The following is a 26216-nucleotide window of genomic DNA, read 5'->3' as shown; positions in this document are numbered from 1 at the left end:
CACGCAAGTTTGAATTATTTTCCCAATGCTGCTCCGTAATTATTTTATTTATTTTTTCAAGAATATTGCTATTTCTTTGAATTATGAAATGACTGTATAATACTTCATATCATTGTAAACAAGCAAAAAAAAAAAAAAAAAAAAAAAAACAATTAGAAAGACATAACTATACAATACACAATAATTAGTGTTAAAATCAGTCCCCATTTAGAATTTCTACAAAAAATTCACTGAAAGAGTGTGTGAATGTAACAGAGATGAGAGCTCTCTGACTGAATCACATCGGAAACCACAATAAAAGAGACATACAGACAGAAGGGAGAACAATGGCTCTGTTGGCCTGTGGTGTTGCTCCTGAGTGTCACTGCCTGTACTTGGTGGTGAATGGCTTTGAGGGAAAATGATCCATTGTGTCTCTTTACTTCTCACTGGTGTGATAGTGTCAAAGGTTGTGGGTTCATGATCAATTCCTGCTAATTCTACAAAGAATCAGTGAAGAGATCTGCCATCGTTATGGGGAGGTATGTGAACTTTTCAGTGTGTTTATTCTGCATGCACTATGGAAAAATACTCTTGAAAGAGTATTATTTTAACAATATAATTTTCATTTATAACATTATTGAATATTTTTAATGGTACAAGGTTCTGTTTTTTATGTTTCCTTGTAACCAGTGTCAAATAATCAGGATAATGTGTTTTATGCAAAAACCTAGATAATTCTAATATCAGGATGCTATATATCGGAGGATGTTTCTCAGATCACAACCTGTCTTCCAAACAAAAATTGGGATGCAGTGTGCCAAGTCTATTTTCACAGGATGTATTTGACATCAAATGGCTTGATTTAATATTTTACAATTCACACCTGGTTGATGTAAACTGCAATCTAAATGTGTTATCTAAGGGTGTATATAAGAGGATTCCATTGCAACAGTCTTTAACTGTTCAGAAGTTGGAAAAAAGTGTCTGTTGCTATTATAATTAACTGAAAATCAAACTACAAAAAATGTTCATTACTCAAAATTTAACAGCCAATAAAACATGAAATAAAACTATGGCAGTACATCATTTCAACCACTTAAATCTACACAGTAAAATGTTCACATACTGTAGTTAACAACCATGTTATAAAAATGTGACCCTGGAGCACAAAAGCAGTCTTAAGTCGCTGGGGTATATTTGTAGCAATAGCCAAAAACAAACAAACAAACAAAAAAACATTGTATAGGTCAAAGTTATACATTTTTCTTTTATGCCAAAAATCATTAGGATATTATGTAAAGATCATGTTCCATGAAGATATTTTGTAAATTTCCTACCGTAAATATATAAAAACTTAATTTTTGATTAGTAATATGCATTGCTAAGAACTTCATTTGAACAACTTTAAAGGTGATTTTCTCAGTATTTAGATTTTTTTGCACCCTCAGATTCCAGATTTTCAAATAGTTGTATCTCAACCAAATATTGTCCTCCTAACAAACCATACATCAGTGGAAAGATTATTTATTCAGCTTTCAGATGATGTATAAATCTCAATTTTGAAAATTGACACTTGAGACTGGTTTTGTGGTCCAGTGTCACAAATAAGTGCATGTAATTTAATAAAGTTTATTTACATTTTTACCTAAAGTAACCCTAGTTATTTGCTATGCTGTAGCCACATGTGGTCTTGAACAACAACAATGAACTTGTTTACTCGTGTGGGGTGGATCAAAAACACAATGGAAAAACATTTCCATTTTTAGTACATTGTTGGCGTGTAAACGTACCCTAAAATGGAGTCCAAACTGTAACATCTGCTGCTCCTTTCTGCTTCCTGTGTGGCCTGGATCCACTGACAGTGCCAGGCACAAACATGAGGGTAATGGACTCCACTGTGAGCAGACCCAAACATTACATCAGAGTAGAAACATTTTCAGTGTTTGGACATCTAATGAGCACTTTGTAAACTAATATCATGGCAATACAACAGAGCTTTTACTGTTGTTTATACTGGGGCCGGGAATGGTGGCTGGGCAACATCCCTTGAAGGAGGTATACTTTGGGTATTACAACCAGTTTTGGTATTTTTTTTTTTGAAGGCTTATCGAGAGCAATCATTCCCAGGGTGTACTTTAAGCAGGTTCAAAGAGGTTTAAACACGCTGTGTTCACTCGTGTTGTGTTCATATTACACTACTTGTTGAGCTTCTTTTCATTAAGATGCCATTCCTTTGTTCAGGGTTTCTGCCATCTGTTTTGCATTTTACCAACCTTAAAATAGTCGGATTATGTGAGCTCTCCAGTGTTGTTATTTCAGCAGTTGCCAGGGCAGTTTTACCAGATGATAATGTTTCATTATTACACGGCTCCGTGGAATACTTGATTCTGATTGGTCAGTTACGAGTTGCAACTCGATAACACAGTAAACCTGGTTTATCACCTATAAGCTATTGTTACCTTAATTATTTATGTTGTAAAATGTTGTGTAATAAGTGGTATGACTGCACAGTTTCCCTTAAATGTCCGTCTAGTTTGAACTTGCCCCTTGCTTGCAACTGCTGTGTTCACAGAAGCTTTGCGTTCAAATGTTTAAACTCAAATCAATATTTTGTGTCTAATTATTTAATTATGTGCCAAGTAGCCTTGTAAGAAGTGAGATGATGTACATCCAGCAGGTTGTTATTGCAGAATAACCCCCTTCAGTGTGATACAAGACCCCTCCACTCCATTATTCTGCGATAACAACCAGCTGGATGTACATTATCCCTTACTTAACATTCAATGCTCTCTGTTCTAGTGAAATCTCAAAACATAACGCAGCCAGATATGCCACCATTACTGATACACTATACATATATAACTGACAATCATCCATGGTTAAAAAACTCCCTCCTGCACTTTAGGTAAGAAAGATTCCTATGCTCTGATAGAAGCAAAGAATCCTACATTTGCCTCAACTGAAAAAGAAGTAAATGAATTCTAGTTTGTTTGCTGTTAGACCCAGTATAATTTGTACTACTCAGTCATTCAATAATATCCTCTTACATTTCTGGTGTCAGGATCACAAAACTGTCTTTGATGAAATGTGGCACTCAAACTGTTATGATGCATTTGTGTGGAGCTGAACTCATGCACTATGCAGCTTTCTACTACTTGTTTCCAGTCTATTCACCTTTGATCGAATCAGAACAGGGCAAGACATTCCTGTAGGTCTGGTTGTAGATTTTGGGGTCTCATGTCAATAGTTTCCCAGGTTTTGCCATTAGACCTTCAGTTCAGTAGTTGTCAGCAGTTGAGGATTTCAACCCTGTTTGCGTCCTCAGTTCACAATGAGGGTTACATGCAGATGCTATCTGACCCTGTTACCTTGGAAAAATTTCAGTTTTTGACTTTAGGGTGGAATCTGTCGACACAAGTTGATTACGAAAGATGCCTCGTAAGTAGGTTGGGGTGCTGTTTACGAAATTTGCCCAGCCTACAGAGTTTGGAAGGGCGATCATCTCACATGGCACATAAATTGCCTGGAAACAATGGCAGTTTTTCTAGTTTTGAGCTATTTCCTTCAGGACATTCAAGAGTGTTAAGAAGTTGTCAGGACACCATCAAGGGGAAATGTGTTCTGGCCTCATGTGGAGGTTAGCACACACATTTTTTGGATGCAGAAGAAGTTTCTGTCACTCAGGGCTGTGCATATCCTAGGTCAATTGAATTTGGGAGCAGATTTTCACTTTCTGCATGAGTTGAGGCCTGGAGAATGGAGGGTGCATCCTCAAACCGCAAGGGAAGAGGTGGATCTCCTTTACTTCAAGCAAGACAGCACAGTGCTCCCTTTGGATCTCTCATTCTCTTCCTTTGCCTCTGTGGCCTGCCTATTTGCTAATTTTGTAAAGATCATTTTGAATGCATTTCTGTTGGTTTCACTGCTGGACATGTACCAACTGATGGTGTTTCTTTGGGGAGGTATTTAGCACCAGACGGCTGAGATCTTTCCATCTTGCTTATGTTTTTTCTTGGGATCTATAGTCTTAAAAGTTTAATGGGGTGTCCTTTTGAACATTTGGAGACAGTTTTGAAGAAAATTCTGACTCTTAAAGGTATAGTTAACCCAAAAATGAAAGTTTGCTGTTGATTTGCTTGCCCTCAGGCCATCCAAGATGTAAGTCACCTTTTTCATCAGTAGAACAGTAAAGAATAAATTTATCTGAAACTATGGTCAATGGTGTTTCATAAAATGCAAGTCAGTGGCCATCACTTTGAGAGTCAAAAAAGCACATCAAGGAATGCAAAATTAATACCCGTGGCTCCTGATGCTATATTGAGGTCTTATGAAGCGAAATGGCTTAAGTGGACACCCTAATATTTTGGGCCACTGTATAATTAATGATGACTTTACTGTATATTCTGTAAGCTATATAACATTAAACAAGATAAACTAGGAAATGAGGCCTTTGACCTCTTCAAGGGAAAACATGTGACAAGTTCTTATCTTTATTTGGAATAGCTCCTACATCTGCAAGAGAAGGTTTATATCAGCATTTCTTGTTAACATACAACAACAACCACCTACAAGTGAGTCAAGGTTTCCTGTACATAAATCTGTGTGTGTGTGTGTGTGTGTGCTTTTGGAAGAGCTCTTTTAAAATTATTATAATATTATTAATCCTGTTATTAATTTAATCTCAAAAGGCTGAGATTCTGTTAAGAAGTCACACAGAACAGAATGAAATATGAAATAGAAAATTAGGTTAATGAGCCAAATGTGTTAAATAAATGTGAAGGTAGAAGGAGCCTATGCAGATAAGTAAATGTACATGTGGTAGAACCACACTTTGTATATAATATATAATATATATATATATATATATATATATATAATGAAAACACACATTCTTATTTTAACACTAAGTTTCTTTTTTTCGTTCTTTTTTTTTTTTTTTTTTTTTCAAGATTCCTTTAAAGCTCAGTTGAACTTAAACCATTAATTGGAATATATCCAGACAGTGTCCTACGACAAGTCAACAAGTCAGTTCAAGCGTTCTGAATTCAGTCATTTGCAACATGAAAGGACCGCTATGTGAAATGCTATTATGGTTTTCAATTAACTACTCAACCAACCCGGATTTTGTTTTAAATAAGCATTTCTAGAAGTCATTAATTATTCTTTCTTGTTTTTGTAAAAAACGTTGACATTACTAAATATAATTAGTTGTTTGAACTTTTCAGACGAAATGTTGAATGCACTTAACTAGAGATGAGTTTTTGCAAGGGAAGGAGCCCCGTTCGAACATGTTTGAGCAGTGAGCGCGCGATTGTTTGAAGATTCCGGCTGATGATGCACACGATGGAGCTGGAAAGCAGCATGTAATGGTGAGTGTGTTAACTTCTATATCTTTATCTTTCTGGAAAAAATTGATTATCCAAAAGACTATGGCAAGCCATTTTGACTTTTTTTTTTCATTCTCAGGATATGAATTCTTAATATCAACAATTAAATTTTCACTAGTTAAAATGTTTATTCTTGATATCAGGAATTAGATTTCTACTAGTAACAATTGCTATTTTTGATATCAGCAATTAAATTTCCACTAGTTAAAATGCTAATTCTTGATATCAGGAATTAAATTTCCACTAGTTAAAATGCTAATTCTTGATATCAGGAATTGTATTTTCACTAGTTAAATGTCACCATAGGCTGCAATTCAAATTGAATTGTTTATTTCAAGAATTACTTTCTTACTAGTTGAAATTCCAATTTCACATATCAGAAATACAGTTCTTACTAGTAACAACCTTTATTTTTTATATCAGTAATATCATGGTTACTAGTACAGACAGCTATTCTTGATATCAACAATTTAATTGTCACTAGTGACAATGTTCATTTCTGATAACATGAATGTGATTGTTACTAGTAAGAAAGCCATTTTAGATATCAGAAATTACCCCCCAAATTGTTGATATCAGAAACACATGTTCAGATATCAAAAATGAACATTTCAACTAGTGACAATGTCATTGTTGATATCAAAAATTATATTTCTGCTAGTAAGAAATACAAAACTGATATGTGCATTTAGAATCCTAACTAGTAAGAAATGCATTTTGATATCTGTAATAGTTTTGGCACCCTTTTAACATTTAAACATATGAATTGTTGATATCAACAATTAAATGTTCACTAGTTAAAATGCTAATTCTTGATATCAGGAATTACATTTCCACTAGTACCAACACAGATTCTTGATATCAAAAATGACGTCATCACTCGCAGAAATACGTTTATCATATTAAAAATGAAATTACATAGTAATACACATACTTCTTGATATCTGTAACTTAATTGTTACATGTTAAAATTACATTTTCACTAGTAAAAATGTTTATTTAAGATATCATGAATTTCTTTTTGGATATGTGCATAGTAATGAATTTCTTTTTGGTTATGTACATAGTTTAATGGCGAGTGCAACCCTTTATGAATGTTTATGGCGGATAGACGACAAGGTACAGAGCCCAAAAGAGAACGGGCACACTCGATTGCCCTCTCATGAAAATAAAACATTCCTGTAGGCTATTTTTAATCATTATTTTGTTTTTATTTAGGCAGAGACTACTTACACTAACTCCGCCTACCAACGTGTGGTAGTGTTACTCAACACTACAAAAAGACTTGAACAAAATATCAGATTTTGTGGTGCAGATGGTAGAGCACAAAGCAGTTGTTTTTTGATGCGTTGGACCCGGGTTCAATTCCGCCTTCTGCCGGACTCGTTCTTAAAACTTTAAAAAAACCCGTTTCAAAACCGGAAAGGCATAAATTTTTTAATAAAAATTAACGAATTTATCGAAAAGTTGAAAATAACGTGGATATTGGCCAAGGTTAGGGCTAGTTGTAGGGGCGGCATCCATTTAATAATTTTTAAATAAAAATTATAATTTACACTCAATATGTTATTATTGTAGCCTACACTGTTTTATAATGTGGCCTACTACAATAATGAGGTGCAAGTGTCATTTCTTCAGTGTTGTCACATGAAAAGATATAATAAAATATTTACAAAAATGTGAGAGGTGTACTCACTTCTGTGAGATACTGTATAGTGCTGTACTACAGGGACGGTTCTAGATCATGCTTTTTATTTTGTGTTGTTTTGCCAAAACAACACTTAATGTTGAAAGGGATAGTAGAGACAAGCACATTTCCAAAACAGAAAAAAATATTTATTAATTATTTAATGATACAATTGTTGTTAGGTCTAAAGTAAACACATTTATAGTTACAAACTTAAAACAACAACAACAACAATATAGACCAATAAAATAGCATAATACAATTTATTATAATAGCCTAATAATAATAATAATAACAATAAGCAATGAACCAGATGGGCAAGATTACACAATTCTAATTAAATCGTTGTCCATTCTCCGAACCAACTACAATTGAGAGACTGTTAGTGATTTGTCTTAACTTTCAGAAGAGTGTATCAGTGCAGTGCCATATTTAACGTAACATTGAAATGGCTGAGACAGACATGAGAAAGAGGTTCAATAGACTTTATCATTCATCATGTCCACCGATACTTCAAGAACCGGACAACATGTTATATAAAAATAATGCCTATTAGGACACGACTCATTCATGTAGCCAACGATATTACAAAAAAAAAAAAAAAAAAAAAAAAAAAAAAAGGTCCAGTAAAACATTTGCATGGCGCATTATCATCTGTTATATTTTTCCTTTTGGTTGTATTTTTCATTTGATGTTTTAGAAGAAAGTGTAATAAAACCCAAAATAAACACATGAAAAAATGACATGAAGTTATTTTTTATGTTTTATGTTTAAATGCCTTGTTCATTTTTCGTTTAATTATCCAAAAAACTTGGTGGCCAATAAAAAGAAACAGAATAAATTTACTTTTTTTTTTTTTTTTTTTTTTTTTTTACAATTAGCAAAAAATAATAATAATAAAAAAATGAATCCAGCCATAATATAATTTTCAAGGAGCTGTTTCTGCGCATGGATGTTCTTCCACAACTTTGGCCAATGCTGATGGTAAAACGAGGATTGTGGGAAAACCTGATCTCATTAATATTCATGATCTCATTACCATAGCTATTCTTACCTGTAAAAATGGCATTTCTAAATATCTGGAAAAGTATTTTTACTAGTTAAAATGTTATTTAAGATATCAGTAATTCTATTTTCACTAGTTGCAAGGGCAATTTCAGATATCAACTGCTTTTGTTGATATCAATAATTACTTTGTTACTAGTAAAAATGTGAATTCTTGATATCAGTAAATCTATTTCAACATGTTACATTTGTTATTTCTGATATCTGAAAATGCATTTCTGATATCAATATAATTTCTGATATCTAAAATTGGTTTCTTACTAGTAACGATCACATTCATGATATCAGAAATGAACATTGTCACTAGTGGCAATTAAATTGTTGATATCAAGAATTTGTACTAGTAACCATGTGATTACTGATATCACAAACAACGGTTGTTACTAGTAAGAATTGTATTTCTGATATGTGAAATTGGAAGAAATCAATTCTTGATATCAACAATTAAATTTGAATGGCAGCCTATGGTGACATTTAACTAGTGAAAATACAATTACAGATATCAATAATTATAGTTTTTACTAGTTGAAATGTAATTCCTGATATCAAGAATTAGCATTTTAACAAGTGAAAATTTAATTGTTGATATCAAGAATTAATATCCTGCGAATAAATAAAAGTCAATACAGCTTGCCCATTGCCATTCCCAGGATATAAATTATTGATATCAAGAATTAGCATTTTAACTAGTGAAAATTTTATTGTTGATATCAAGAATTAACATTGTTACTAGTGGAAATTGAATTGTTGATATCAAAAATTCTAATTGTTACTAGTAGAAATCCAATTCCTGATATCAAGAATAAACATTTTAACTAGTGAAAACTGAATTGCTGATATCAAGTATTAATATCCTGCGAATAAATAAAAGTCAATACAGCTTGCCCATTGCCATTCCCAGGATATAAATTATTGATATCAAGAATTATCATTTTTACTAGTTGCAATGTAATTCCTGATATCAAGAATTAGCATTTTAACTAGTGAAAATTTTATTGTTGATATCAAGAATTAACATTGTTACTAGTGGAAATTTAATTGCTGATATCAAAAATAGCAATTGTTACTAGAAGAAATCTAATTCCTGATATCAAGAATAAACACTTTAACTAGTGAAAATTTAATTGTTGATATGAAGAATTCATATCCTGATAATGAAAAAAAGTTAAAACGGCTTGCCATAAAAGACCGGTTTGATGACAGTGTTACTGTAGTTAAATCTAAAGTAGTTTTAATGTGCCGATCGACGGTTTTCCCCTGTCGGTTCACAGTTTAGCTATAATGCTAATATTTAAATCGGTGTTTCTTTTGGTTCACAGTTAAGATAAGTTCAGCAACTGTGTTTGCATGTTCATTTTAGCTGTAACATTAACATTTCATTACCCTTAGCTTCAATATTTTAACATCAGCATGTGTGCATCAATTAGCTTTTTGTTGGTGTCTAATATTTATAGTAACTGCAACTGAGTTGTTGAGCTTAAAGGGTTATGCTTACATGCTAAAAGTTTATGCTGAAAGTTTCAGTTGTCTTGAAATGTAACACTTTTTTCTCTGTTTTAGGTGTTCATGGAGTTCTAGTTAATGTTACAGGATTGTGAGCAAGAATCTCATGCATGAAATCAATGACCGACATAGTCTAACTGAGATATTTCAGTTTAGGAGAGAGGAAGTTTGGCAGCTGTTGACAGCTTTCACAACAAAACAAGGTTGGTCCATATCAGTTATAGACTTGCATTGCATAGTTTTTAACAGCTTAAGTACTGAAAATGTATTACAAAACGTTTACAGTTGGTTGGGGAATGCAATCAAAATTGTGTTTGATTGGTTCTGCTTTCTTGTGATCATTTCTTTCATTTTATTCATCAGTGATTCATTTTACTCCCTAACAGACTAAAGAGCCGACTGATGTCTCTGGTGCTCAGAGGACTTTCTATCATCCTTGGCCACAAACCTACAGATTTCAACAAAGTATTCTTTGTAAGTAACCTCTGTTTTCTCTCAGAGTATCTAAAAAAAAAATTAAAAACATAATCATTTCACCATTAATTGATAGTTCCTGTATTTTATAAAACCTCTGAGAAAGTCTAAAACCATTAAATTATTACAATAGCTCTTTTAACCTCTTTGGGTGATCTGCTTGCTTAAAGGTTTAGTTCATCCAACATTTGCTCACCCTCATGTTGTTACAAACTCAAGTTTTTAAGAGTTAATTTCTGAAATACAATTTTAAGTATAGTTCACACACAAAATTAATTTAAGTAAAATTTAAACTTTAAAGATTTTTAGCTGAAACTGTGGTCCTCGGTGATACATTTAATGCAAGTCAATGGCTACCATCACTTGGAGTAAATAAACAGGCAAAACAAAATTAATACCCGTGTCTCCTGATGATATACATTGAGGTGTTATGAAGCAAAACAATCAGTCTGTGCACAAACTGAACAATAATTTCAGGATTATTACCTTTAATCCACAGCCCCGGCAAACAGTCCTGAGGTGTTTACAAATGTCTGGAGTGCATGCATTGTGTGTTGTATTGGTCATCATCAAAATGATACTTGCATGTACAACCTATATACAAATTAAAAATGATTTGCTTGTGCAGTCAGCTTCAGGAAGATTGCTCATGTGTGAGTTTATTATATGCAACAGGAAACTCATGACTGTTGTGAATGCATTCAGGACCGCTTGCAGAGGTTGTGGATGTTTCTCAGACCAATTGTTTTACTTCGTAAGAACTCAGTGCATGGTCAGGGGTATCCACAGGTATTACTTTTGTTTTGCCTGTGCATGTTTTTTTTAACTATCAAAAATAGTTTCCATTGACTGCTTTATATCAATCACCAAGGACCACAGTTTCAGTTAAAAATCTTTTAAGGTTCTACTGAAGAAAAACTCAGCTACACCTTCGATGGCCTGAGGATGTGTAAATTACCAGCAGATTTTCATTTTTGTGTGAACTGTTTTTAATGGAACATCATAAGTTTCTGTTCCTGCATTAAAAGTCCATGTTACCAAAATTTAAATAATCATTGTGAAGACAGAACTCCAGCAGTCATAACAAATTGCTTAACATTATTGATGGTTATGTAATGAGAAATTTCATGATTGTGCTCTAATGTTGTTAGGACGATTACTGATGACATTGGAATCCTCCTCATTGAGCATAAAGGCTCTCATCTTCTCTCCATCTCAATCCAGCCTCATTGAAGATCATCACTGAAGGAGAAGTTGTGATGGACAATATTGACGACTTGCCAAAAGCTATGTACATTCTGTATGGACTTGCATACACACTGCATCTCAACTACCCTAAATCTATGAAAAACACATTCCAGTTCATCCAACAAGATCTTCTCATGAAAAAACCGCTTACAATGTAAGGAAATGCATGAAGCTGCCATGAGAAGCCACTTGTGTTTTGCTGTACAAGACATTAAAGTGTGTTCTGTCACTGCATATTAGTGCTGTTAGTGCTCAGCTAATGTGTGTTCACATAATTCTTCAAGGGATATAGCATATATTGTTGAATACTGTGTGCTCATGTTTCTTCTACAAACGAGTTACAATTGTTAGTAAGTGCTTTCGAAGCTTATTTTTACTTGTCCTGTGGCTGATAAGTTTCATGCATTGTCATTTTACCATTTCTTTGGTAAACAATAATAATAAAAAAGTGCATTGAAATCTGTTTTCCTTCGTTTTTTTTTTATTTTAAAAAATGTTTCACAGAATAAATCTCAATCTATGTCTAATTACATTGACATTACATAAATATAACATTTATCATTACTTAAAAACATTTGTTAAGGTTATTTGCTAATATATATACATATATATGTGTATTATATATATATATATAAGACTAAAAATATAAACATAAATATACAACTGCAGTTGTAACTTACAATAGTTATTTTATGCAACCTACAGTATACTCCAAGTAATAATTGATGTGAACTTAAGATTTTGAGTAAAGACTACTAATGTAAACTTGATTTGTCTACTGCATAAACTTAAGGTTCTATGTTAATTCAACTAAAGCTGTTTAGTTTCAATTTGTGTCAAAACTTAAAAAGTTTCATGCAACAGGTTTTCACACAAATTTCTAGTAAAGTCAACTAATTCGGGCTAAGAGTGGGGAACTGATCAGTGTTTCTGAGGTTATTTGCTGATGAGACATTCTAGAGCACAGGTCTCACTTTTTCTTCATACACATTTTGTGTCTTCATGTAGTTAGTTAAGTACAATTGAATAAATAGTTTTTTTGGTTATGGATCTTTCTAAATGAACACAAATGGGAACCATTAAACAATATACAGTATATGAAGGAACGACAAAGTCACTCTAAGCTCATGGTGCATGGGGTCTTCCCTAAAAGTCACTCTAAATTTTACAAGCCCTGCCATCTAGTGGCCTCAAATTAGTATAGTTGCAAATTATGATACTATTTATACATTTATGAGTATGTACTGAAAAATAACTTAAAGATAATTCTTTTTTTTTCCCTATTATTTGCCACAATGTCAACATTAATGTAATGCTTTAATGATCATGCACTCAAGCTGACATGGACTTCACAAGTTTGTGCCAAGCCTGAAGATCATATTATCCAGTATTGTTTAAAATGTTGCAAAAAGAATGTTGTGCACTTCAATAGAATCAGGGAAATCTAACCAACGAAGTGGTCATGTTTTTAAAGTCCAATTCCAAAACGGATACAGGCACTTTCCAGTGCACAAGCCTTCTGATTACAGGAAATTTAGTTTCTCAAGAACTATTACCAAATATTGTGGGACCAGCATGCCTTCCAATATGTTTATCAGTATCACAGAAGTATCACTGCATAAATTATGCTCATATCTACCGCTCATGTCATGAGATATATAAGATAAGCAGTCGTGAGCGTAATAATCTTGGTCAGTGATTGCTGTCAGAGCTGAAGTGGGGAGGCCTGCGGTGTGAGTTGGCTGAGTTCACCCAGAATGCTGCAGCTCTGCTGGGCCTCTGAGGAGGAGATCTGGCTCTCTGTTGCTATTACAACCCTGGTGAACCCGGGAGTGAAGAAGAGACCTTAGGCTTCGCCTCACCCCCCACATGACACGGGCAGTTTTGACAAGATCATGTGAGAGAGAAATAACCTCAGGCTTGCTGAAGTTGAGTGTTAAAAACAATTCCATATGACGAGCGCAGTGTCTATGATTGTGTCGGCATGCGTGCAACGGCTGTTTTAAACAAAAAAAGTGAAAATCCATAGACTTACAATTAAGGATGAACCCAAGCCATGTTCAGAGACCAAAATATTGAATACAAGCATGCTCAGAACACCTTATTGCAATGGCTTGGCAACAAAATATAACACAGTAAACCTGTGGCGGTGAGTTTTGCATGGGCAAACACTCACATTTTCTTCAGAATATGTAAAAGTTTCATCTATTAATGCTATTATTTAGTTTTGTGTTTACTATATGCAATGCTTATCTGTGACTGTTAAAATCAGATCTAGCTATGGCAAACAGAACAGCCTGTGTCTGCTAAACTGCTGTTTATGGAATATTGTTTTTAACTTTAGCTGGATAAAAGGAAATGGAAAAAAGATTCTTATCCAGGAAAACATGTTTTTTTTTCCTTCTGTTATTTGACATCTGCAGATGTTGAGTTATGAAAAAAGCAAGATGCCTTTCAGAACAACAAAGTTCGGTAAGATATCTGCGATTTAAATGTGTTTTACAGTTTACATGTTTTAAGAGGTCTTGTCTGAAATATGGCCAACAGTTTCATGATGAAACCATTTCTATCCGGACACTTTGCAAGGAAAGTGAAGCATTTTATGAATCACTGAACAGACAGAAAAATAATTTCCTTCAGCAGCTAAGCTTTGGAGGATAATTAGTGAATTACTATTACTTGTGCTTTATACATTTCCAGGGTTTACATAAGTATTTTTAATATTTACATTTACCACTTGAAATGTCAGAAGTGCAGCGTGACACCCTGAGTGCTTTGACAGAGTTGGGCAGCGGTGTCTCAGTGCTTGAACACTTTCTAAATGGATTCATTTTGCTCTAGGCCACATTAATGTTATGGACTTTCTTTTGCTTGAAATATAGAATTATATGTGATGGTACTAGAGAAGTACACAGAAGTTTTAATAATTATTTATCTTATGCAGATTAAGGTGCTGAAAAGTCAACTTTTAGACTAATTGTGAACTGTACATTAGTGTATACTATCCAGTAGAGAAATAAAGTGTATCTTTGCAATCTTTCATTTAAATGTAATAACTTGCTCTGTCTCTGAAACATCTTATTATTATTATCTTATATCTTATTATTACATTTTGTCCTCAAACAACCAGTTTAAGTGAGCCCACTGATCTTGGATATGAGAATGCGTTTGTAACAGCATGCCGAGTTGGCTGCAGCTGTAGATATGTATTATCTTGTAATTTGTGTGATGTTCCAGCGATGTCCTTCTGCACTTGATTATACTGCTAGACGGATGAGAGACTTCAGACTTCAGAGGGAAGTTTCACTGGCAATGTTGGCATGAACCTTTGGGCAGTTGTTCTAAGTCACCTCAGTAGATTCATGTTTTCATCAAACTCTGTGTAAGTGGCATTGACCCAAAGGCAGCCCTAAGCCTGGCTCAATGACGAGATGTAACCAAATGAGACTGCCACAACAAAAACCGCCTATAGGTTAGCCGCCACACTAGCTGACGGTTCCACCCTGTGTGTGTGTGTGTGTGTGTGTGTGTGTGTGTGTGTGTGTGTGTTGTGTGTGTGTGTGTGTGTGTGTGTGTGTGTGTGTGTGTGTGTGTGTGTGTGTGTGTGTTTGTCTGTGACTGAGAGAGAGATGATATAAGGAAGCGGTTCTTTGGAAGGACTTTGGAGATACATGCCTGTTGTTTAGATGAGGGTTTTCTGTCAGTGTTTCTCTGAGGGCACTTCTCAGTTGAACTTGATTTATTACATAAACCCTGACATCTGTGACCTAAGACCATCCCCATCAACTTAAGATTTTTGGAGAAACTAAAGTTGACATTAGAAAGAGCAAATACTGGTTGCTCACTTCACCAGCCAGTCCAACTGTATCATTGTGATGCAGCAACCAAAATAAATAAATAAATGAATACAAAATAGCATGAATTTAAATGTAATTAATGTGATAATCTAAATTTTGTTATCATTTTCTCACTCCCATTTCATTCCAAACCTGCTTTATTTGTTTGTTTGTTTGTTTGTTTATTAAACACAAAAAGAGAATGTTTGAGTAATATATTATGAATTCTAGTGGAGTATGAAATGACGTCCCTGACAACCATGATGTTGTAAATCAGTAGATCACAATAATTTTTTTCATTACATATATTACAAATTTAATCAATTATTAATTAAATGTAAATTCGCCACAATTTATCAGAGACTGTGATCATTTAGTCAAGCTGAACTCCACCTTTTACAGTAGATCATGTCATGAATGTATACTTAACAGTCAAGAAGGGTGGATTTGCTCTCGGCCAGTTGTGTTATACTTATAGATCTAGTTGCAGATGAAAGTGATGTGCATACTGAGTCACTGATGGACCACTTTTATGATATTGATGGTGCTTGTTTATTCATTTTGAGCTCCACTCTCCATTTCATTACATGGAATAGAGCAACTATTCACCTTTTGTGTTACATGAGAGAGAGAAAGAGAGAGAGAGAGAGAGAGAGAGAGAGAGAGAGAGAGAGAGAGAGAGAAGCAGTTTTGGAACCACAAAAGAGTGTGTAAATGATGAGCTTTTCCAGATTACTATTAGTTTAAGAATTTTGAATTCATTTATTTTTATATGATTACAGATTGACTAAGGTATCTAGCAAATGTCTTCTCTGATCATGATAAACCACGGGTATTTACAGAATACATACATTTGTATACAATATCAGTATTTATTTATTTATTTATATTTGATGTTTGTTGATGGCATATAGAATGATTTTAATGATTTTGGGGATTGCATATTTACATTTTTGTAGACCTGTAGACTGATGTATCTATGAGAGGTGACATGAATGGGTGCTGTACCTAAATTGCTATGAAGTTTTAGCAGACACTTATCTTGGAAATGACCTATGAGGGGTTCAAGGCATTTGAGATGTGTTCTGTCATGTCAGTGGGCAGAGAGGCATGGCCTCTGGAGGATGGAGGCCAACGGCCCGTCTGAGTGAGTGGGCATTCAGTCCACAGAGGCTTAAGAACACACACGTCCATGGAAGTCCACTGATATTTTTCTGCTCACTGAACATACAGTGCTCTGTCACGGCACTATGTCTATTGTGAATGAGTAAGGCACTCCCTCCAGACAACAGCCTTTCTTCTGTAGAGCTGTGATGAGCAGAACAAATTAAAACCCTTACACAACACAAGAAGATAAGGTTTGGCTCAGTCTTTCTGCATTCGTGTAGGTCTGAACAATAATTAACACTGTTAGAATTACAGGTTTATACAGGTAAATACAATACTGCATCATTTCTGATGTGCTGCAAAGTAAAATTATTATATATTCACATGATTTTTTCAGATGTATACAGAATTTAAGTTATCTGCAGTGTTGGAAATAAACTGGGAATGGGGCAAAAATGGCACCAAAATGAACAAAAATGTTACAACAAAAGAAGGCCACACAATATTGAACTAAAGTCGTGATTAAAGTCATTGAGCGCTTCAGGGATGGGGAATGTTCAATGCTTCAATGTTTAATATTGTGTTTTTCACGCTAAGATAAAGTAAAGTTTTGATCCTTTAAAGGTAAAAAGCAATAAACTAAATTATAAACATTTCTCAGCTTGTTTTGTCTATGTAGCCTATCAGAATATGACATGTAATTTTCCAACAGATGTTGATAAAATTTTACCGATAACAGCCCACAGTATGATTGATTACATAAATGCTTTAATAAATATTTGACCTAAAATAAGATTCTGGCCTCTGTGAAATGCAATTCGGTACATGCTGAGGCCGCTTCCCAAAATTGAACCTTTTTTTTAAATAATTACAACGTAATAAACATCTAAGTACTATATTGGAAAAGACACAGTGCAGTGCATCCAGTGCATCCTTTGCATCCTACACTTTCTATCCTGCTCATTGCCTGGGCAGAACATGTAAATATTACAGTATGACATACATGACAGCGTACCATGGCAGGCACAAAATGCTTCATATTCAGTAAATCTTACTGAAAATAGATAATTGTGTTCTAAATTCTATTTATAGGTTTTGTTCCTCTGTAAATTAAACAATAGTTGGATAATAATGGACCTCCTCCTCACAAATGTAAAACACTGAGCCACTACACAGGCCACGCTTTTAGGTTTTCTATAGTAAACCTACTCTGTGTACCATTTTCTGGTGATTTTATATAATAACAGTGCATGAGGTTGTCATGGCAATTGTGCTGGAACACACCAGCGGTCAGTCTGGGAGTTTAAACCCTTGATTCAGGGCCATTAGCCAGAGGAACACTTTCTCTCGCAGTTTTTTTTCTTTTTACTTTCTCTCCCGGCGGTGGGTGCAAAACAAGCTCGAGTCAGAGATGAGTGTGAGGCGTCAATGAGGCTGACGCGCTCTCGTGCGCTGTCTACAGAGGGCACACGGGATGCGGAGCGCTCTCTGTGGCTGGTAGATAATAATGGAGCACGATATTCCAGTTGACTGTGGACAGGCGACCGCTTCACTGAGCGCACCTGAAGTGGAAAGCTAAGAGTTCGCTGCAGTTTGGCGGAAAGTTATGACCGGATGGAGCGCGCGTCCTCGGGAGGTGTTTCCTCGGCGCAGCTTCCCAAGGTCCGTATGTAATCTCCTATAACACGTGTGAGAGACGAATGATATCTGCGATCTTTTTTTATATATATATATATATATATATACATAGGCCTATTTATTTCTAGAACGCATTGCATATTAAAGTTCAAAATACAGTAAAAAAAGGGCAAAAAAACTGTAAAAATATCAATACGAAAAATTCCTTCATATTAATACAGCACCCCAATATCCTGTTTTTCATTTTTCAAAATAAACTTTTTAATTGTTTGTTTATTTCCAGGTTTAATGGTCTCTGACTTTGATACATTTGGCATGTACATTTTGCAGCTGTTCAAGTAGAATATGTTTTAAGTGACTTAATTACAAAACAATTACAAGTCATATTTGAAGAAACATGAACAAATGTGTGAAATGTACAATATATCATAATTATAGCCCGTTAATATAGAAATGTAGATAACCAACATTTATTTAATAAAATTTGTTTTATCACAAAATTCATAGCTTTTAATTATTTTTATACATATTATCTGTACTGTTAAATATAATTTAAAATGAGCTCAAGCTGCTTGATTGAAGACTGCTGATTGAGAGTCTACTGCCATCCGATTTTGTTCATTAATTAAGGGCAAATATTTCAAATAAACATGTTTTACCTCACTGAATTGGCTGTGAAAATATTTGTGTTTAGTTGCACACTGTGATTCAGATTTTCTTTCATTTTGTCTGTGTTTTGCAGTTTTATGGACAGAACAGATAGCACACACAGATTCACAAAGTAGCGTAGCTGCCTAAGATGTAGCCCCTGTTCACAGACATGTAAATATTTACAACAGAATCATCTAATCTCTTTTTCAAATCTGTGATATTATCTTCTGGAAAAAGAGAAAGGGGTAATTATTATAACACTATAAATTGTTTGTCTTTATTTGACTGCCTCCTCTGTCATCCTTTGACACATATTTATATTTATGATCTGCACGTTTACTCTATGTTTTTGTTATAGGCAGTTATTAAACATATACATTCGGTGGCTTATACAGTGTGTTTAAGTGATAGAAGACAACTTTTTGGGCCAGCATGCCAAAGTCTTTGTAATTTCTCATTTTATTCCACGAATGAGATTGAAGTAATAAGGTTATGAAAGATACCGAATGTAATATAAAATGCAGTTTTAACAATGGGACTTATTTTTCATTGACTGATAATGATTTGAGTGGCAAAAGATTGACTAACAATAATGCACAACGGTAATTGAACTCAAAATGACCTTGCCTAAATTGACCTGGATTAATGTTGTTATATGACTGTACTCTTTAACCCATGTGCACAACCTGATAACTGAAAAGATCCCATCAATTAAACTGAGCAAACTTGAGCTAAATGAATCATTTCATTTCAGACTCAAATCCCTGCTGAGCTTTTAGCAACTGCATTTAAAGATTGCACACTTTTTTTTACATGTTCCTTTGAAAGTATCCACTCAACCAAACACCTATTTTCCCTGAGGTGTCTCAGGCTATGAGGTTCCATGAATAGTGAGTACCATCTGTGTCCAGTTATCCTTGCTTTCCTCTAAGATACACAATGTGAGCCTGTGGCAGCCATTCCTGCCGGTTCAGATGGTATGGGAGATGGCAAATCCCACATTAGGGAATGGCATGTTGAAAACACGAACAGGGGCCAGTTCAGACTTCAGGGAGAAACATTTTTGCAAACATTACCACTTAAATCTGTTTTAATTAACCCTTTGCTAAAGCTCCACCCCTTGGTTGATCTCGCTTGCTCAGACTTTACATCCGATAGGAATGAATTTGAAATTGCCATGAACTGGCATTTTTAGGGAGTGAGTCTATGCATATGTCAGACAGTAGTCTGTTTGTTAGTTTATTGCTATATATCACAATGCAACATTTCTGATATCACAGTTTATGTGAACCACACCACCCCCCCCCCCCACACACACACACACACATACACAACTCTAGTGCGGTAACGCCATTTCCTATTGTTAAAGTATTCTGTTTGTTAATTGTTTTGCAGTTTCATTTCTTGCACAATATTTTTCCAAAAAAAAAAAAAAAAAAAAATTTAAATCAGCTCCAAATTTGATTCCAAGTGATCAAGAACTTTTGTTTTCAGCCTCTTCAGTTATTTTGGCAGTGCAAAAACAGTTCATTATGCTGTATGCTAAGTTGTAGTGCAAACAGTTTTACCCCTTACTGCACTTAAGCTGGTCACACTCCAGACAAAAAGTGCCATGCCACACAAAATAAAATAGAATTCTTGTAGAAAACATAGAATAGAACAAGAAAACTGAATGTAAAACCAGAATATAGGGAATAGCCGGAATATAAAAACATATTAGGTTAAAAAATTCAAAAGGGTTTCTGGTTATGTTTAGGGTTAGGGGTTGGTTAGTATAATATATCAATTAGATTTAAATCATTTAAATAGTAAATAATTCCTAAAAAGAAAAAAAAAAATACAAATATTGAATAGTAAGTGCTATAGAATAGTATAAACTGCTAGAACATATGATTAAAAAACAACAACAACAACAAAAAACACTCTATGCTATTCTATTGGTCTTGCTTGTTTTGCACCACTCTCAGTTTTTACGACTTTTAAAGCATTTCACATTCAAAATGCGCACGTTAAAAAATTGTAATAACTAAATGTTTAACACACTTGAATTTTCCAATAGTATAAAACTTTTTTAAAATGAAAAATGTCATGAATCATGAATATTAATGTTTGCTATAACATTGCTTTGTTTTTCAAAGAGCTGAAGACTTATGTGTTGGATCATGTTCTGAATAATCTTTGTCAGGCATACCCATGGGCTGAGCTTTGACTGAAATTTTGTGGCCAAGTTTTGTCCTTAGGGTCTTGTTTAGGAACAATTCATCTGTGACCTGAAATAAACTAGTTTGGAAATGACTTGATTTGTGTGTAGTGAGAGATTTTGCTGCACCATTGCCTGACAGGCAATATCAAAGAACTGCACATGCTGTTATCTTACCTGAGAAACAGAAAAATCACACAAAACAACATGCATAGGAAACTATTGGTACCGTCCTAATCCAAGAAGAGTTCTCAGGAATAAACAGAGCGAAGTGCATTAATAATGAGTATAAGGTGTTTGTACAGTTTGTATTATTCACAGTGCTCCTTTGCACACTATATTTGATTGATACGAAGAATGTTGTACCTCTTATTGTATTTAACTTACGATAGGCTATTTTAAGGATTTTGTATATACATACTTGTAGCAAAGTCCATTATGTTCGTTCTCCACTACCCCAAACACATCAGACATCAATCAGTCTTTAAAGAAAAGTAGAGGTGTTCTTTCAGCTTTACACCAGTCACAGGTTGGTCCAGAAGAGAGTGATGTTAAGGCAAGGATCTGTTTGTAAGCAATCTTTATTTACACAATGAAGGAATCCAATATCACGGGATAAACAGAGACGGAGACCTCCACAGAGGAACACCGGGCTTGGGACTGCAGGACCATCATACCTGGGACCAGCTTTACTGTAGCAAAAGTGTCTTCATTCAGCTCAATTCAGTTCAAGTTTTGTTCTCATCCGATAGACTTAGTGCAGTCAAAACATTAATATTACTAAATATTTAGTGTCTTTTACACCCCAACTAAATAAGCCAGAGGCAACAGTGGCAAGGAACCCAAACTGTTTCTAGGTGACAGAAATGGAGAAAAAAAGAAAGAATGGGAGACACCAGGCTCATTCAGGGGGTCAGTTCCCCTCTGGCCTTAATGAAATGAACACAGTGTGATTTATGATTCTAGGCTGCATCACAAGACAGATTTGTGGACATTCTTCAAAATATCTTCTTTTGTCTTCAACAGAAGATCGAAAGTGTTTTTGAGTGAATGTGAATGTTTTTGGACTAATGAAACTTGCAGTATGGTTTTATAGTACAATGATCACCTATATTTCAAAAGATCAGAGAAAATGTGATTTCTCAATTCATGACTCGTTTAAAAAATGGATCATCACTAAGTTCTACTTACTCTGAAAGCTGACAAGTAGAAGTGAGATTTCAGGGTGTATGGTGCCTGTTTGGAACACCCTCACAATACATATAGTGTGTAAATTGGATACGTTTCATTTTGCCCAACAGTTTTGCCATGCTTGACACATTTATCTAAATATCAACTATCTTAAAGATCTTTTAGATATTTGAGTGTTTGTTATATATACCAATATCTTGTATATCTAACAATGCTGCACCCTGCAAACATCAACAGAATGTTGCCTCATTAATAAAGCTTCAGCAAATAAGTCTTTTGTGTCAAAAACTGTAATTTTTCCAATATCTTGTATATGTATGCATGTAGAATTTTTATTTGGCTTACATTGCTCATTTTTCTCCTATTTGCAGAACATAAGTAAAGAGTCTCTGTCACCAACATGAGTTGGAGCTTTCTCACTCGACTACTGGAGGAAATCCACAACCACTCCACATTTGTGGGGAAAGTTTGGCTGACTGTGTTAATTATTTTCCGGATCGTTCTGACCGCAGTGGGAGGTGAGTCAATCTACTCCGATGAGCAGACAAAGTTCACCTGCAACACTAAGCAGCCCGGCTGTGACAACGTATGCTACGATTCCTTCGCCCCGCTGTCACACGTCCGGTTCTGGGTGTTCCAGATCATCATGATATCCACCCCCTCCGTCATGTATCTGGGATACGCCATCCATAAGATCGCCCGTACCTCGGAGGAGGAACGGTGCAAGAACCAGATTTATCAAAAGAGGAACTGCCACAATCGGTGGAGAAATGGGCACCACCTAGAGGAGGTCTTGGAGGAAGATGACGCCGAGCCAATGATCTATGAAGAAGACACGCTGGATGAGCAGGAGGTCAAACCAGAGACAGACAAGGGCAAAGGCCAAGATCCAGCAAAGCATGATGGCCGCCGTAGGATTATGCAAGAAGGTTTGATGAGGATGTATGTGCTTCAGCTTTTATCCCGTGCCGTCTTTGAGGTGGGGTTCCTCACGGGTCAATATCTCCTTTATGGCTTCCGTGTTAACCCTTCGTATGTCTGCAACAAGATCCCATGTCCGCATAAGGTAGACTGCTTCGTCTCACGACCCACCGAGAAGACCATCTTTTTACTCATCATGTATGTGGTGAGCTGTCTTTGTCTGCTGCTCAATGTTTGTGAGATGTTCCATTTGGGGATTGGAGCCTTCCGTGACACTCTTCGTAAACGTCGAAGCCATGGTCAACAACCTCCATACGGCTACCCTTACTCCAGGAATATTTCTAGTTCTCCGCCTGGATACAACCTGGTGGTTAAATCTGACAAACCGGGTCGCATTCCCAACAGCATCATCCTACAGGACCAGAACATGCCCAGAGTGGTTCCAGAACAGCATTGCACAAGTCCTGATGAGAATATTCCCTCTGACCTGGCTACTCTGCACCACCATTTACGAGTAGCTCAGGAACAACTTGACATGGCATTTCAGACATGCAACACAAAAAGTGCTCATATCTCCAGAGCTAGCAGCCCTGTGTCTGGTGGCACAATGACAGAACAGAACCGGGTCAATACAGCTCAGGAGAAACAGGGTGCACGACCGAAAGCCAGCACTGAGAGGGCAGGGACAACAGCAAAAAATGGAAAGACATCTGTGTGGATTTAATGGTAAACTCTTACCTGACTAGTCATGAACCATTATCCTCAGAAAACATTTTCTTCCAGCCAATGCAAACTTCAGTTAGTGAGGGCATGATTGAACATTATGTACCCAAGTTATTTTAAACATTAAAAAAATACTGAAAAATAAATATATTATAGAAGGTTAGTATTCATTTCTGAAACTCTTTACATTGCTTTACTGTGTTCTCCCTTTCTCAGAATAATTCTTTATGTGCTTCTGTACATACAGTATGTTACATATATTAAGTGTGACGTTTCTCTAAATTCAAATGCATGCAAGTGTATTGACCATATTGGAAGTATGTCAAACTATTTATTCTTTAATGGATCATTGCTTTAATTTGACTAAGAACAACCCCTATGTATCAACTCCATCCTTATACTGTACCTGTAAGAGCTATATGTTCACCTCTTTATCTTCTCCTTTTATTATTATTATTATTATTATTATTATTATTATTATTATTATTATTATTATTATTATTATTATTCTGTGGCTCTGTTCCAAACCAAAGTGAGCTGCCAAACTATCCCTAAGTGTTAAAGTATATGCATACTGGTGATTCAAAGGCTGTTCCAGTCAGTAAGCAGCAAGGTTATGCTGCATTATAAAATTCCTCATTTTGGCCAGATTTTGAGGCTCCACATGCATACCTTATGGATAAAGCAATCCCAGAATGCATTGTGATGAAAACATGATCAAAGCACTTTCACACAATGTGTATATGCTAAATGTATTTTTGGCTTGCTGAATTCAATTGCAATCAGTTGTGAATTATTTGTGCTGATCATTATTGTTACTACCTATGTAAAGTAGCTTCTCTTTGTATAGGATGCTTAAAAGACAGTAGAAAGTGAGACAGCTCACAAGGTTTTAGAACAGAGTCTTTAAATCAAAAGGATATTTCACCCAAAAATTAAATTCTGTTATTATTTACTCACTTTCATGCCATCCCAGATATATATATATATATATAATATATATATATATATATATATATATATATATAATATATATATATATATATAATATATATATATATATATATATTTATATATATGACTGTCTTTTCTTCTGTGGAGAAATAATCCATCTATGAGTCCATATAGTGCAAGTGGATGGGTCCGTGTCACTTCTTGTGCAAGTGTCTCAACACACTTACGTCACACATCAAGTGTGAACTTAAGGACCTGCATCTGACAATTTTTTTTTTTGAAGTGTCAACTTTAAGGGACTTATCCACTTGCATTACATGGACTTGCAGAGATTAACTATTTCTCTAGAATCTCTGTCTGTGTTCCACAGAAGAAAGAAAGTCTTATCTAGAATGGCATGAGATGTTCTAGTGGAGTATCCCTTTAATTAGTCTAAAAAAAGATGATTCTGACTTTCCTGGTTTCTTCTTTATCAAAAAACATGGATGTGCATATAATATTACTGTGCATTTATAGATTCTATATGCATTTATATTATGTAGCACTAAAATGATGGATTGAGACTGCAATGATAAGTTGTACCATTGTCTTACAAAGGTATTTTAAAGGAGCAGTTCACCCCAAAATGCATTGACCCTCAACTTTTTTTCTCCTGTGGAACAAGATCTGATTACAGACAGTGAATGAGGACTGATCCATATGACTTGTGTGTTATATTCCAAGTCTTCCAAAGCAGTTTTCCAAAGCATTATTCACTGAAAATCTTAAAAACCGTTCACTCGAATGATTTTCCATGTTCTTGTTCCTTGGGTGGGTGGTGTTGATTAAATTATGCAATTATCTTTTGAGTTTTTTTTTTTTTTTTTTTTTTTTTAGTTTAACATTATTTCAGAGATGTGCATTATTATGTGCATTATTATAAATATTTCAAATAGCAAAAGGTGATAACGCTCTGCAGAAGAGACAATATACAGGTAACATGTAAATTCATTAGTAGCACAGATTCACTGATTACTGTTAGAAAACTATGGAAAGTGTGTGTGTGTGTATATATATATATATATATATATATGCATAAATATGAATATCTAACAGAGCATGTATGGAGTGAAAACAGTATCTAAACCTTACACAAACACACACTATAAATTCACGTGTGTGAATGGTAATCCGCAAAAAGACACAAGAGATCCACAAACACTTTCAGAAAAAAATAACAAAAGTTGTCACTGGTTGCATAACTTTTCAAAAGGTGCTAAAATGTATCATTTAGGAAATAATATGTACTTTTAAGGTACTCTTTAGGGGTAAATAAGGTACAAAGGTTTCCCTTTTGAAAGGCATTGCCGTACCTTTTTCTGAGTGTATATGGTGTGACAGCTGACAAAGAACTGGATCACTTAGCATGTCAGAAATGAGCTTAATGTGTGGTGGCATGGCATCAATATACAGTAGCTGAGAAATCCATATATATATATATATATATATTTTACTTTTGCGCCTGGGTAAGGTATGTATGGATAAGCTCATGGATAAACAACCTAATAAACATTCCATGTTGGCTCTTCAACAAACTGCTTTTTTCTTTCTCTTTTGCAAGTTCCTTTAGCTAAAAGCATCTGCTAAATATATAAACGTAAACGGATAAT

The 26216-nt window shown here is 34.9% G+C and overlaps 1 protein-coding gene across 2 annotated transcripts; it reads left to right on the top strand.

Moving 5' to 3' along the window:
* The first annotated feature begins 281 nt into the window (after positions 1-281).
* LOC109056777 (gap junction gamma-1 protein-like) lies at positions 282-24592 on the top strand. Of its 2 annotated transcripts, none has more exons than XM_042769702.1 (2): positions 282-521; positions 22341-24592. In XM_042769702.1, the coding sequence occupies exon 2, from the start codon at positions 22370-22372 to the stop codon at positions 23612-23614; it is 1245 nt and encodes a 414-aa protein (XP_042625636.1). In that variant the 5' UTR covers positions 282-521; positions 22341-22369; the 3' UTR covers positions 23615-24592. The 2 variants fall into 2 exon arrangements, with proteins under 2 accessions (XP_042625636.1, XP_042625644.1); XM_042769710.1 differs by lacking the exon at positions 282-521 and adding an exon at positions 17636-17951.
* The last annotated feature ends 1624 nt before the right edge of the window (positions 24593-26216 follow it).

Source organism: Cyprinus carpio, chromosome A2 (assembly GCF_018340385.1).
Source record: "Cyprinus carpio isolate SPL01 chromosome A2, ASM1834038v1, whole genome shotgun sequence".
Lineage (NCBI taxonomy): Eukaryota > Metazoa > Chordata > Actinopteri > Cypriniformes > Cyprinidae > Cyprinus > Cyprinus carpio.
Note: the sequence above shows the minus strand (reverse complement) of the source record. Positions and strands in the feature narration are given on the sequence as shown.